The 14,107-nt window shown below is 37.2% G+C and overlaps 1 protein-coding gene across 2 annotated transcripts in view; it reads left to right on the top strand.

Annotated features, from left to right (window-relative positions):
- The first annotated feature begins 1,949 nt into the window (after positions 1-1,949).
- Positions 1,950-14,107, top strand: part of RBM47 (RNA binding motif protein 47) — a 43,005-nt gene continuing 30,847 nt past the window's right edge. Inside the window, exon 1 of one of the 2 annotated variants that reach the window (XM_041752063.1) lies at positions 1,950-4,192. In XM_041752063.1, the coding sequence (XP_041607997.1) occupies positions 4,074-4,192 (119 nt within the window). In that variant the 5' untranslated portion in view covers positions 1,950-4,073. The remainder of the gene's footprint in view (positions 4,193-14,107) is intronic. The other variant, XM_041752062.1, reaches the window with a different exon arrangement.

Below are 14,107 nucleotides of genomic sequence, written 5' to 3' on the forward strand. Positions count from 1 at the left end.
GTGAGGGTGTGTGGAGATGTCTGGATTGCCCAGCCTGGTCTATTTAAACCCTTGGAAGTTCCTGCTAAGCTGAGAAAGTAGTGCAAAATTAGTTTTATTTCAAAACAATCCTGCAAAAACATTACGTTCCCTCTTGGATTTCTTTCCACAGCACTGTGTACCTGGCACCTAATTATTGCATTTAAGATGTCTGCTGCCCTGCCTGTGTCCACGTTAAATAGCTACTACTGTGTAAACAGGAAGTACTTGACATATGGTTTAAATGAGCTTAGATATATGCTAGATGAAAAGCGTATCCCACTAGAAAAATAATGGATTCACATGCTTAAATTTTTAAAGTAACAAATAGTAAATGTACTTGTAAGTCAGAGACCATGCAGGACACCACCCTCTTCCTCCTTCCACACAATCCTATTCTCCTTCCCTTCTGTTTTCTTCTCCTTAGCTCTTTCACAACCTAGCATACTATCTATTGTACTGATTTACTTATTAAATGTCTTTTCCCCCATAGGACTAGAGGGCTCATGAGGGCAAGGATTTTTGTCTGTTGTGTTCACTGCTAAAGCCTTAGCAACCTAGAACAGTGCCTGACACTTAAAAGGTTCTTGATAAATAGTGATCTAGTGGATGGGATATACACATTAGTTACTATTATAGTTTTATTTTTTAAAGCAATCATACTGAGAGGATACCATAAATTTAAAGCACTTTCCTAATATCTAGGTAAGATAAACTATCCCAAATGTGGCAGTGTCCATTTTTTAATTCTTCCTGTTGATCCCACAATGGGCTATTTGCCAAATTAACCAAAAGGGAATACTGGGGTGCTTTAGATCATACAGGTTTGTGGACACTGGTCTCCAAAAGCAGAGGAAGACTTTTTGGTCTACAGTGGTGGTAGAAGAGGGAAGGCAAAAGGATTTTAGCAGTGCCTAACTGAGACCTTGTATATGTTGTGTGTATGTGGAACCAAAAGGTGTCTGAAGGAATTAACCCTTGGTATAATATTGCCATTCTTATAGTGAGTTCTTTGTGTCACATACATTCTTTAGAAGGACTCTTATATTTACATACATGCCCTCATCTCTCTGAGATTACTTTTCCAATGCTGGTTAATTAGCTTCACTGCTAATTATTGCTAATACCACCAATGCAGTTATAGGGCTTCCATGCCAATGGATGATACTTTTTCACATGGAAGCTAGTACTTTAATATGTGCATGTATATGTGAGCAATTTCTTCTTTTTATCTTTTAGTTATATATTAATACAGCAAAGACTTTGAAATTCTAAATAGCATAATTCTAAGTAGCATAAAATCTACTTCTGAAAAAAAAATCTACTTCTGAAAAAAAAATCTACTTCTGGAAACCTATGGACTACTATGTTATACAAAGCAAATACACATTCACTTGCTCTCTATGTTGGCTATATCTTAGCCTTTATTTAAAATTTTTTTAAATTAAAAATTTTATTTATTTATTTGAGAGAGAGAACGAGTGGGGGAAAAGGGCAGAAGGAGAAGCAGACTCCCCGCAGAACAGAGCCGGACTTGGGGGCTTGATCCCAGGACCCTGAGATGATAAGCTGAGCCGAAGGCAGACTCTTAACTGACTGAGCCAGCCAGGTGCTCCTATCTTAGCCTTTAGATAAATTAAAATAAAGCATAATGCTCTCTAGTAGCATATAAAAATGACCTTAATAGGTATTACCTGTATTTAAAATAGCCCCACATAAGTTTCCTGGCTTCATGTCATGTCGTCCTTACTCCACTTCTTGCTCTTCCAGACCTATCTGAGTCTTGTTTCTCGTTCCTTTTTCCAAATTACCTTAGAGTTTGTCTTTGTCTCAAGCTTCTATTTTATTGTGTTTTTTTTAAAGGTTTTATTTATTTATTCATGAGAGACAGAGAGAGAGAGAGAGAGAGAGAGGGGCAGAGACACGGGCAGAGGGAGAAGCAGGCTCCCTGCAGGAGCCCGATGTGGGACTCGATCCCGGGTCTCCAGGATCATGCCCTGGGCTGAAGGCGACACTAAACCGCTGAGCCACCCGGACTGCCCTCAAGCTTCTATTTTGTATGTGTACTTTTTTCCTATTCTCTCCAGTCTCAGATCTTGGATCTGCCTGCTGTCACTCCACTCTGAAAAGAAAGGTAATTTGTTGAGATAAAGAGCCCTCTTCTAAGGATGGCTTAAGCTGGTTGCAAGCCAGATGTATCAGAAGTTAACACAGGGACTGTAGCATGACATCTCTATCATGTGGCATTGACTTACCAGTTTTATACATTTGCTTATATCGAGGGCTACATAGTAGCAGTCAATGTCAGTGGCAGTAAGAAAGGGCGGCTTTTACTTTTTCTGTGTACTTTCCTATATTGTTTGGGTTATAACTAATGAATATCTGTGTGCAATTTACCTGTATTTTTATTTTTTATTTTTTAAATTTACCTGTATTTTAAAAATTAACTTTGTTCAAAGCAAAAGCAGGAAAATATTGTTTATTTTGTTGGTTTTAGGGCAGGCTGTAATTGTAATTATTGCTTTCAGGTGTTCAGTAAAAAGCCACCCTAAACTTACCTTTAAGGTGTATGTTGAGATGGTTTGTTTCCCGATCTTTGCATTCTTGATAATGTTTGGTATAAGAATGCATACCAACATACGTGCACATACACAGGCACGTACACTCGCACTCATGCCAAACATCCAAACCGAGAATACTCTCTAATGCTTAAGGCATGCCACACACCCAGAATTTGTAAAAATTCTTGTATAAAATCCTCATAAAAGGCAGATTTCCTGGGTCCCATTTGTAGTCGAGGAATTTGGTCTCAAATCAGTTTTTTGGAAACATTGCCATGGTGTTTTGGGGAGATTGCTTCAATTTTCCTCCATCCAGAACCTATGAACTTAGTTTTTTTTTTTTTTTTTTTTGAACTTAGTTTTATGTATACTTAACGTGATGGTAATCTTAGACTTCTTCTGGATTTTGGCCCTTTCCTAACCTGCTGGTGTTTTCTAGTCTCTATTGATAGTTTTAGATTATTTTATTTAGGAGAAATAATGCTGCTTCTGTTTTTTTTTTAAGGTAGATACACAGATTTAGAACTTCGTTGTCCCTCTGGACTTTTTACTTCTCACTCTGGCAACTTCAAGTTGCTGAGGTTTTATGGAATTTAGTAAGATTAACAATTACAGAATAACCCCTAAGGGAAAACTGGAAATCACAACTTTGAAATTACAGATGTGTTTCTCTTTCTATGCTGTGGAGCTTATTTTAATCCTTGTTCAGAAGACCTTGGGTTCCAGATGTCACCTCACTTTCAGGAGGGCCCTCTAACAGTCCTCCTCCTGTTCTTTGCTCCCCTAACCTCCCCACTGCCAGAACTGACAAACCCAACCTCCAGAGAGACTTTCGATGAGCTTCCATCTCTTAACTGCCTGAAAAAGGAGTGTATTTACTCTGCTTGGGTGCTTCAGGTCCTCCAGATCCGTTGTTATGTACGAACTGTCTCCATTACCGTGAATCATGTTTTACCACTCCCTTCTGTCAGTCGCCTTTCTATTTTTCTCTACTTCTTACCAGAAAATCCATTTCCAGCTCCAAATGTGAAGTAGAGTAAGATCAAATGAGGGTTTAATTCCTGTGTAATTTTTGCCTCTATCTAAGCACTTACATGTATTCGTTCATTTAATTTCCACAACAACCCAGATGAAGTAGTGATGACTGTTTTTTCTTGTCTGCATCAAGCAGCACAAGATAATGGGCACCTGTCTTATTCTAGGAAGGCGGATTTAAAAGATCATTTGTTTTCTTGTAGTCAGTTTTGGCATTTGAATAAAAGATATCCACTAAATTTCTTTCTCTATAAAATGCCGGAGCTTTTGTCTTCTTGGGCCTTCCCCGAATCCATCCATTACAGTAGGTTTTCATTAAGTTTTCAGACTGCTGTTGAGCATTCTATATCGGGCAATTTTAACACCTCCCTTCTTTCTGTACCACCCATTCAAAGCTCATTCCAGGTGCCCTTAGCAAATGACTCCCAAGGCATTTAAATGGCCAAAGCTCATTGACCAATGAGGGGACGTGTGCCATGTAAAACGGAGTCACGCAGTTCCCTGAATCAGGAGAGAAGGTTGCAAAGCTTCTGTTACTTACTATTAGCCTGTCGCATCCAGATTGCAAGACTGGAAAGGTAGGGGACACCCTTATTTGTTTTAATTGGAAGAGAGGACGAGATGGTTGTGTTTGTTTACAGTAATTTAGATCAAGTTGAATAAACAAATGATCCCTTTTTTAATTGAAGACAAAAAAAATATTAGAGCTTTGTAACAGTCTCAATACTATAGTTTGCTTTACCAGCAGCAAAACCAAATTTCTTAAGTTATGAAAGTTTTTTTTTTTTTTTTTAATCAGTTCTTCCGGAAGCTCTTCACTTTGCATACTTGAAAAAGCTTAGGCCTTCACAAAGTAAAGTCATTTTTTCATAGATCGCTGCTATTTTAACTCTGGGATAAGAAGCAGGAATTTATCAAGAATGTCCACCCTTGTTTTTCAAAGTCAATTCAGTCAGTCTGGAGAGAAGAGATTTGTGATTTTAAGAAATGTGATCATGAAAAATAAACGGAATTGGCATTGTGATATTTGCTACATAAATTTAGCAATAATGGCAATTTCCTCTCTGAACAAAGGTCTGGTATAAGAAGACTCTTATAGCACCATTTTTTCAAGCCAGTGGTAAAGTTTATGAAATGAAATTAGTTAAGTGCAGGTTGTATGCTTTAAAGACTAAAGTAAGTTTCACTTTCATTATAAAGAATAGTTTAGTTATATTTTATGTGCTATTTGAGATTTGTTCTAATATTAACTCAAAAAAACAAGAGAAATACAATATTTGCTGCTTTCTACCTGGAAATGGAGCAATTTAAATAGCATTTGAGGCTAATTCTCAAAAGAAAAGCCTTCCTCATTATGAATAAATTTGTGATGAATCAGTATTATGACAAAATGTATACATATAAGAAATCTATATCATTATACTTATTCATTCCTCTATCATTATACTCATTCATTCCTCTGCATTTAATGCTTAGTATCAGAAGCTAAGTTTGACTTCAAGGAAGGGTCTAACTGATTTTCCTTGGTTGCTCTTTCCCAGGGATGGCATAGGATGGTTTGTATTTTAATATAGAAATTCAATAATATGCTTGTTTAGAATTTTAGTATATGAGAGATGGCACCATTTGGTAAGTTTTTTGAGTAATTAAAACTATGTCCAATTTATAAGGAGAATTTCTTTCTTTCTTTTTTTTGTTTTTAGTGTATATACCACTAAGTATAAGTGCCCAATAATTCAAGTTCTCTCACAGTCCCCCCCTTTCTTTTTGTTTTTACGTATTTATAAGATTTGCATCCTGGAACTTTCCACTTTTATCAGATTTATTCAAAATGCCATTAGATTCATTAAAAATGCGATTTTATGAGACGTCTGCTCTCAAGATCTCCCTCATAGTCCCTTCCTCCAGGAGACTTTTTAGGGGAGGCAGTTGTGGGTCGACCAGCCGTCCCAGAGTTAACTATTCATGGCAGGGAATACTTGCTAGCCATCTTCTCCAGTACAAGTAAATGCTATTTCTCAATTCCAAGCCGAGGTTCAAAGGTTTAGACTAGCCTCACAGATCAGAGGTCAGGCACGAATTGCTGCAATTTGTAGTTCAATTCTGCCTATATGACAGAATTTCACAGCTACGATTATTGCTTTTTTCCACTTCTGCACACAGGCCAGGCCGGGCAGTTAACAGTATAATTTGTACAAGTCAGCCCTTGGCACCCGAGTTTAATGAGTAACTAGCTGGTGCCTTAGGTTTCACTGGTACAAGGTGCATATTATAAAAAGGGTCAAATGTCAATGCGCAAAGATGGAGGGGCGTGGTGAGTGATATCTCAATAACTACCACCTGTGAATCACATGCAAAGAATTAATAACTTGTATAATTTTTAAAAATCATATTTCTGTGGTGTGAATGTTAGTGTGTTCATTTTCTTTGCTACTAAAAGAGGTAGATAATTTTTTTAGATGTTAGCAAGAAAGAACAGTCAGATCAGAGATTGTTGACCGTTCAGTAGAAAGTGAAATTGCAGGCTGTTGACTCCTTTTGAGGAGTCTGATTTCTCAAAAGCCTGCCAAAATGTTATGCTTTCAAAAAGCATAACTGCCTTTCAAGAATCTAGGGAGCACATTGGATAACTGGGTTTTCTGAGCCCATTATATTTATGCTTTGGAAGCAATCAGATTCTGCCACAGAGCAGAAAAATTAAAATAATTCTGGTCTCAGGTCTTTTGGCTTTGAATTCCAGCTTCATCACTTACAGCTGAGGGACCTCAGCCAATGGGCAGTCTCAGGATGAGTACAGCCAGAGTTTGCTTTATGCTCTATGATTAAATAAGACAGTGTACATAAAATGCGTAGCACGGTACCTGATGCATACTAAGCACTCAATGAATGTTAGCTGTTATTAACATTATTAATTTTATTAAGTTACATCACTAGTGAATAAGCCTGGCCTACCCCGTATATCATCCACCCTTAGTTTAGACTTAGTCTTTTTGCTCTGTTCATTTCATGAGGGACATAAGCTATGCTCTAGTTGGATAAGGTGATCTGGGGACATTTTAAGATGCATTCCTTTTGAATATCACAGGGAAATGTATTTTATTTTTAAGATGTTATTTATTTATTCATGAGCGACAGAGAGGCAAAGGCAGAGGGAGAAGCAGGCTTCCTTCGGGGGAGCCTGATGCAGGACTCAATCCCAGGACCCCAAGATCACACCCTGAGCCGAAGGCAGATGCTCAACCACTGAGCCACCCAGGTGCCCTGGGAAGTATATTTTTAAATTCCTCAGTTTCAAGTCTAGCACTCTTAGATGCTGTCCTTTCCCCCTAGCTGATCTGCGATTGTGTGGCAAAAGCTGTAAAAAGAAATAAATGCAAATCATCTGGTTTCCTTTGAGAATTGTTTTCATTCTGCCCTTTGGTGAGAAACATTGAATGAAAAATCGCAAATCTGTAAATGATACCACACCAGTGGGTTAAATTCTGTCCCTGATGAGGTATATTATTAGAAACTGTGCTTTCCTGAAATGCCAGACGTGACAATCTTAAAAAAAAAAAATTTTTTTTCATTGCATTTCATTTTATTCCTGAAGAACATAGAAGTAGCTTTTGAATAATAAAAACATATTTTACTACCAGTGACAATATATAAACGATGTGCTTAGCGTTAAAAAGGTAACATACTAATTAAATAGTTAAGCACCTGCTGCGTGCTAGGATTAGTTGTGGGGCACTGGGATTATAGTAGTAGATTTTGCCCTGGTAAAGTTTACAGCTGACTGGGAAAGTTTATTATTATACCCGTTGTTGTAAGATTAAACCATATAAATTTGCCAATATTCTACTGTTTCTGTCCTTCAAAATAGCAATCTCATATAGTTGAGTTTAGTGTTATGAGGAGTACAAGGAGAGATTACATGGTGTTATGGGAACATAATCCTGGGGAATCGAGAGATGGCTTCTGAGGAGTGACACTTAAGGATGAGAACAAGCTGGCTGGGCAGGGGGACTGGTGATAGTTTGAAGCATCGGGGACAGCATGTGTAAGGAAGAAAGTGATACAACATGAAGTTCGAAGAGGAGTCTAAGTCTTCCTTTTACAGGCCGTCCTTAGGCTATTGACTTTATTCTAAGGGCGTGTTATAAGAAAGGGTAAAGGTTAAGCAGGAGGGTGTCAAGACATGCTCAGACTGTGGTTGTGCTTTTGTTTGTTTTGTTTTTAAAAATCACTTTGCCTGCCATGAGAACTAGATTGATTGCAGTGGATAAAATAGAGTCAGTTGGGAGGGTAATGCAATAGTCAGGTAGAAGCTGATGGATGGTGGTTTATAAGATGCTTTCAAATGTAGTATTTTTTATCCTTTTAACAGCTCTCACATGAGGTATTAATATCAGCTTCAGGACACCGATGAGGATGCTAAGGCCCAGAAAGTTAAGTGGCACACCCATGCTCAAATACTGCTGGTGGCAGAGTAAGGATTCTCTTATCTGAACTCTGACTCTTGCCTTGGTGGTCTTCTGGTAGCTTTAGGCCCGTGTACTAGCATCCCTGAGTATGGGTGATTGGCTTATCTTCAGAAAGGATGAGAAAGTTATTTTTAGCCCAGGCTTATGACAGAGTCGAGAAGCAGAACATGACTTGGAACTTGATATTAGACTGGGGTGTCTTTTTGGAAAAAATGCATTTATTAATTTCATGTATTTATAATTCCAAAAATGGATTTGGAGCAGCTTTCAAAGCTACATATGGAAAGACAAGATTAAGGAGAAAGGATGAAAATCAGGGTGGGCAAACAGATGGTGCCGTAGGCGTATAAATCCAGCGAACATTCGCCCTCAGACTTGCCATTTGTTGAAGAGGGGAAGCAACTCTAAGATTCACATGCCCCCCAGAATTAAAACAAACTAAGTGTACTGCTCGGAATAACTTTTCCTTCTTCCAGAATCTAGGAAAATTTCCTGATTAGGTCCTCATAGAGACCCCATGATATAGTGAGCAGTATCCCTAGCTGTTCCACAGACTGAGGAGTGGGTGAGGAGTTTGAAGTGAATTAATTAACCCAATTAATGTCTGGAAACCATTTCTTTCTCTAGGAACTGCCCGGCAAGTCTTAATATAGTTATGTGACCTTCAGTAAGACAGTTACCTCCACTCTAAAACCCAGGAATTGTAGTAGAGATGGACTTTTCAAGCTAGATGCCTTGGGGCACCCAGTATTGTATCAGGAGGAATGTGAAACCATAGGACAAAGAAGCACATGGGTTTTGCTTGAAGATTTTTCAAAACAGTATTAACATTTTTATGAAATGGGATTTGTTTGGAGTCAGTCTAGAAAATCAGATTTTTCTGGAAATAAACAGCTGAGCTGAAGTATTTTATTTGGGGGAAATTTTCTGTTGCTTGTATACCCGTGAAAGGGACATCAATAATCCTTCTTTCAGTCATCATAATATAGCACAAAACTATATAAAGCCTATAATTTTATTTATAGGCTAGTAATTTGCTTTCAATTCATCCATTGCCATGATACTATTTTTTAAAAGGGGAAATTTTGCCATTATAGAAAGAAAACTCACAATTCTGCACAACTAATGTGTGCCAGAAATGGTACTTTATATTCTTTATTCTCTATGCAGTCCTTCTTCTGTTCTCATACAATCTCTGTTCTCCATAAAATCTCCACTTTATGGATAAGGAAATCAAGGCTCAAAAAGTTGAACAAATTTGTCTGGATTCACTTAGCTAGTAAGTGAACAGTGCATGAATCTAAGTTTTATTCTGTTGCCCCTACAGGGCAGAATTAATTTCAGGACACGCCTTGTAATCTGCATATTTATTTTTATTTACCAAATACTGTGATGTTGACCATTATCCAGGATAACAGCATTTAGGAAATTGTCCTCACAGATTTGGGTAAGGATTATATGCTTTGAGAACTAGTTTACCAGCTATTACTCTATGATTTATTTGAGGGTATGGCTGATTTTCTTCCCTTCCTTCCTCCTCCCCCCCCCACCCCCTTCTGTCTTTCATAGATCATTGATAAGGATGAAAAACCAGCTCATGGCTTAGTTTTATTGCTTGTATTCCCATAAGGTTATGGATTTCATCGAAAGCTTTTTCACACTCTTGGCACTATGTAATATAGTCAAGGCAAAATAATTTGGAACTGTAACTAACTTTAGAGGCCATTTAATTGGCAGGTTGTGCCCTCTATAGTCCTACAGGTTCTCTAGGCTCCCCATCTGGCCCTAGTGGACAATGGAGCAGAATGGATGGGGATGCCTCCCTTGCCCCGACTTCAGTCAGCTTCCTGTTTATCAGTTCTGTTTTTGCACCCAGCTAAATTTTTGGTGGAAGACAGGGTGCTACATCTTTTTAAAAAAACAAAAAAAGAAGCAATACAAACCAAAAAATGGTAATCCAACACCTTTAATTTTCTTCAAGGGAGCAAACTATATTTCCAGATGTGAAGGAAAGGTAAAAGTTTTGTGCTTAGCATGTATTTTAATGTCTCATCTGAAATACCTTTATCTTGAACTTAACTCTCTTTAATTTGAACATTTTCTGTATCATGACTTTAAAGGTTATTCTAGGACCCCATATCCTGTTTTTTTGTAGAATTCAGGGTAAAGAGCATTCTCAGGAGAGTTTTAACTACACATTTTAGGGCATAATAGGACATTGTCTTTATAGCCACTCTAATCAGTTAGTAGTGGATGCCTAGAGTTCTTGTTTTGAGACCCTGTCTGGAGTCAGCAGGAGAGAGTGTACTGATCCATTAGTGGTGTGTAGCATAAGCCCCCAAATGGGGAGAGGCAGCCCATCAGCTAGATATTAGCATCTCTTTAAAGGGCACCAAAATATAAGCTATATCCGTATTTCTTCCTAAGCATTGTGTTGTTCATCTTGAAGTCATAGATGCTGTAAAGAAGGCAGAGGGAAAAATACAAAGGATGGAAGAAGTTGGACAGTTTCTTATTACTATTCCCTGCTTCAAGAATAGGACATAGGATAAATGGTTGCATTTCTTGGTTTGTAGAGAGCATGATAGAGTAACAGTAGTCCATTTTTAAAGAAAATGATCCCCAATTTTTAACACATTTATGAAAATAATACTGAAATCAAAAGCATTTCTAGCATTTTTTTTAATCCCTCAGGATTTGGCTCAAAGGGCATGCCAAAAATTGAACTGAAAAATCCCAAGCGAGCTGCCTGAATTTCCCTGTATATTCATTCTTGTTCTATGTCCTATAAAGGACCAAGCAAACCAAATTAGTGGTTTTTTGCTGAGTATATTCCCAGTGTCCTTTTCTTCACTTAGGAATGAAAATGTAAGTTTTTTTTTTTTATCAACCAAGATATCTGTTGCTTAGACAATATGTATCCGGTGTGTGTTTATGTGACAATCCTTGGTGGTTTATACGACATAATAAGTCACCTTAAACCCACAACAGAAATCCTTTTTTTCTTTATTAAGTTTACATCATTGTGACCTGAGAGGAAAAATAACTACAGCTGTCTGTATGTGTGAGAGTCTTTGGAGTTAAGAGACAAGGAATAATTATGTATTGCTTATAAATTGCCTCTTACACCACCCAAAACAGAGGTCACGGGTATTTCCATCGGACTGGTCTTTCAAAAGTGTTGGACACAAGAAAGGGTCCTTTGCACAAGCTAGAAGAGACACTTGTGTGTTCTTGAACAATCCTCATGGAATTCCTTAATTTCTGTTCTTCACCTTTGTATAATGTAAAAATAACTGTCATGTCAGACTCTCCAAATCTTGGCAATCCAGTGAATTATAACCCATGTAAACGCGCTCTGACAAGAGCATAATTTTCTACAGATAGAAGGTATTAGTATTATATGGGTGACAGTCCCATGTGTGCTATAGCAGGGATGCAGAGTATGAAAGAAGGAAGCTGAACCTTGAATGGGCAGCTTTTCCCAACCATAGCCACAGCCCTCATAAAGCTCTGAAAGGCAGAGACAATAATTCTTGTATATATAGGGAGGAGGTGCTAGCATTGACACTGATGTGCCCAACACCTCCACCCCCCCCAAGTCTCTTATTTTCTTACCCTCTAAGTTGGGTTCTAGATTTAGTCTACTAAATTCAAGGACTCAGCTAACTTTTTTTTGTAAAAGCATATTCATTAAAGAAAACCTGGAAATTTAAAGTATGAAATTGCTTATAGTCTCACAATCTGAAGATAACCACGATTAGCATTATGGTATATTTATTTCTTTGTTTTTTAAAAAATATTTCATATATATTCTAAAATGTTATTTAATAGGTTTAACATAGTTGGGGACATAAGATAAATATTTTAGCCTAAAACTATGCCATAATTTATTTAGCCATTTCTATAGCATTGTACACTGTATTTGTTGCATTCACATATAAATATGTGATATTATGTCCATTACGTTATAAATATCACTGTAGTGAACATACTTGACCATAAATTTGTGTCTCTGATTATTTTCTTGAGATATATTTCTATCAGTGGAATCACTGGGCTAATGGAAATGAGCTATTTTAATGAACTTTGTAAAACTCTTGTTATTACCAACCTGTCTTCCAGAAATATCCCAAATTATACTTGCCCTCCCTTTTCTTCACCCATTATATATGACAACGTTAATTTCATGCATATATGTAAAGACTGAGTTCTATCACTTTAAGATTTAAAATCATAAATATTTCTACAGAAGGTCAGGAAATAAAGCCTCTTCCCTCCCCTCAGCCCTATCCCAATCCTAACCAATATCAGGTTTCTAAATATGAGGATAATGTCATCCAATTGACACTGTACCAACCTCCATCTCTTGGATCTATTTATGGGGAAAAGCATATATGAGCCTTGTATTCATTAACTTGTTATTTGTTGTCACCACTTCTGTTCATTTCTGTACAATGTGCCTCAGAAGAATAAAAGAAGACCTTTTCATTGTCTACAAGAAGCCCAATTCTGTTGATGAGTCCAGACAAACAACAAACTCAAAAATACTTAACCTTGGACAGGTCACTTAACCTCTCAAGGCCTGTTTCTTCTTCTTTAACGTGAGAGGCTCAATTTGTCTATAATTAACGGGTGTCTGAGGTGGTTTTCAGTAAAAATATATGAGTGCTCAAGGTAGGGGAAACATCAAGGGGTATCATTATGTAGATAATCTAAACTTAACCGAACAACATGATGTGTTGTATAACCTCCATTATCTAGCAATGAAAACACATCTGTTCTTTGAGAAAACTTTCCCTGCATTTTAAATACTCGGAAAAGTTTTCAAGTTAATCATTTCTTTCTTATGTAAACAAAGCAAAGGAAACTCCTTCGAGATGGCCTGTACAATGTCTTATAGCTCTAACATCTATAATTCATGAGTAATGAATAAAATACCAAAAGCTGAGGACTCCTAAGGCAAAGGAATGGTCATTGGACCTCACGGAGAACTTTGTAGAATCCTGACAAGAATTTTAAAATGATAGAATCTACAGATCCGTTCTTTCTAATCTTCATCCTCATCTTGGCACCTAAACAGTTGTCCCTAAACAAACAGCCACAGGAAAAGTCTACACTTGCCCTGTTCATGGGTTTTCATTGGATTTTCAAACTCTGGAACACACCAAAAGGTTTTAGGAGTAACTGAGTTCTTGAATATTTGGCTATCCTTCACCATTACCAGAAATGTTAATGTGTGACTCAGCTACTGAGCTGTGCTGAGCGATTTCAGGAGACCAGGCCAAAGTTTGGCAAGAAAGTCTGCCACTGGCCAGTTGATCTTGCTCTCTGACGTAGATTATCCTTTGCATATCAACATAGAGTAGATAACTTCATAAATATTTGTTGGATTCCTCTCAGGTTTTGTGCTATTTTGTAATACTGGTTTGTTTTGTACTGAAAAAATTATTTTTACATATATGTTAGAATAAACCTCCAAAATCTAAAAAGCATGAAGAGATTATAATAGTTCCTTAGACTGGCTCTAATCTTATCCTTGGTATAAGGACACTTTTTGACTAGATTTCACAGAGTTAAAAAAGTCTCATTAGTTAAAAAGCTAATATGTGGGTCATTTGTCTCTCCTTGCAATTTGAATTCTAAACATTAAAAAAAAAAAAAAAAAGCTGTGTAACCTCCAACATCATTTTTCTAATCATCTCCCCATCTCTTAAAAAGCTCTTCCTTTTTATTCCATATATTAACTCTGCTGGTTTTCCATGACTCTATTTTTTTATTATTATTGTGGTAAGATAGACATAGTAACCATTGTTAGGTGTGCAGTTGAGGGGCACTAAATACATTCACATTTTTGTACAAATTCTACACCATCTATCTCCAGAACTTTCTCATCTTCCCAAACTGAAACTTTATACCCCTTAAACAATAACTCCCATTCTTCCCTCTCCACCAGCTCTTATCAACTACCATTCTACTTTCTGTCTCTATGAATTTTTACTATTCCAGATAACTCATTTAGTTATT

This window comes from Vulpes lagopus, chromosome 4 (genome assembly GCF_018345385.1).
Source record: "Vulpes lagopus strain Blue_001 chromosome 4, ASM1834538v1, whole genome shotgun sequence".
NCBI classification, from domain to species: domain Eukaryota; kingdom Metazoa; phylum Chordata; class Mammalia; order Carnivora; family Canidae; genus Vulpes; species Vulpes lagopus.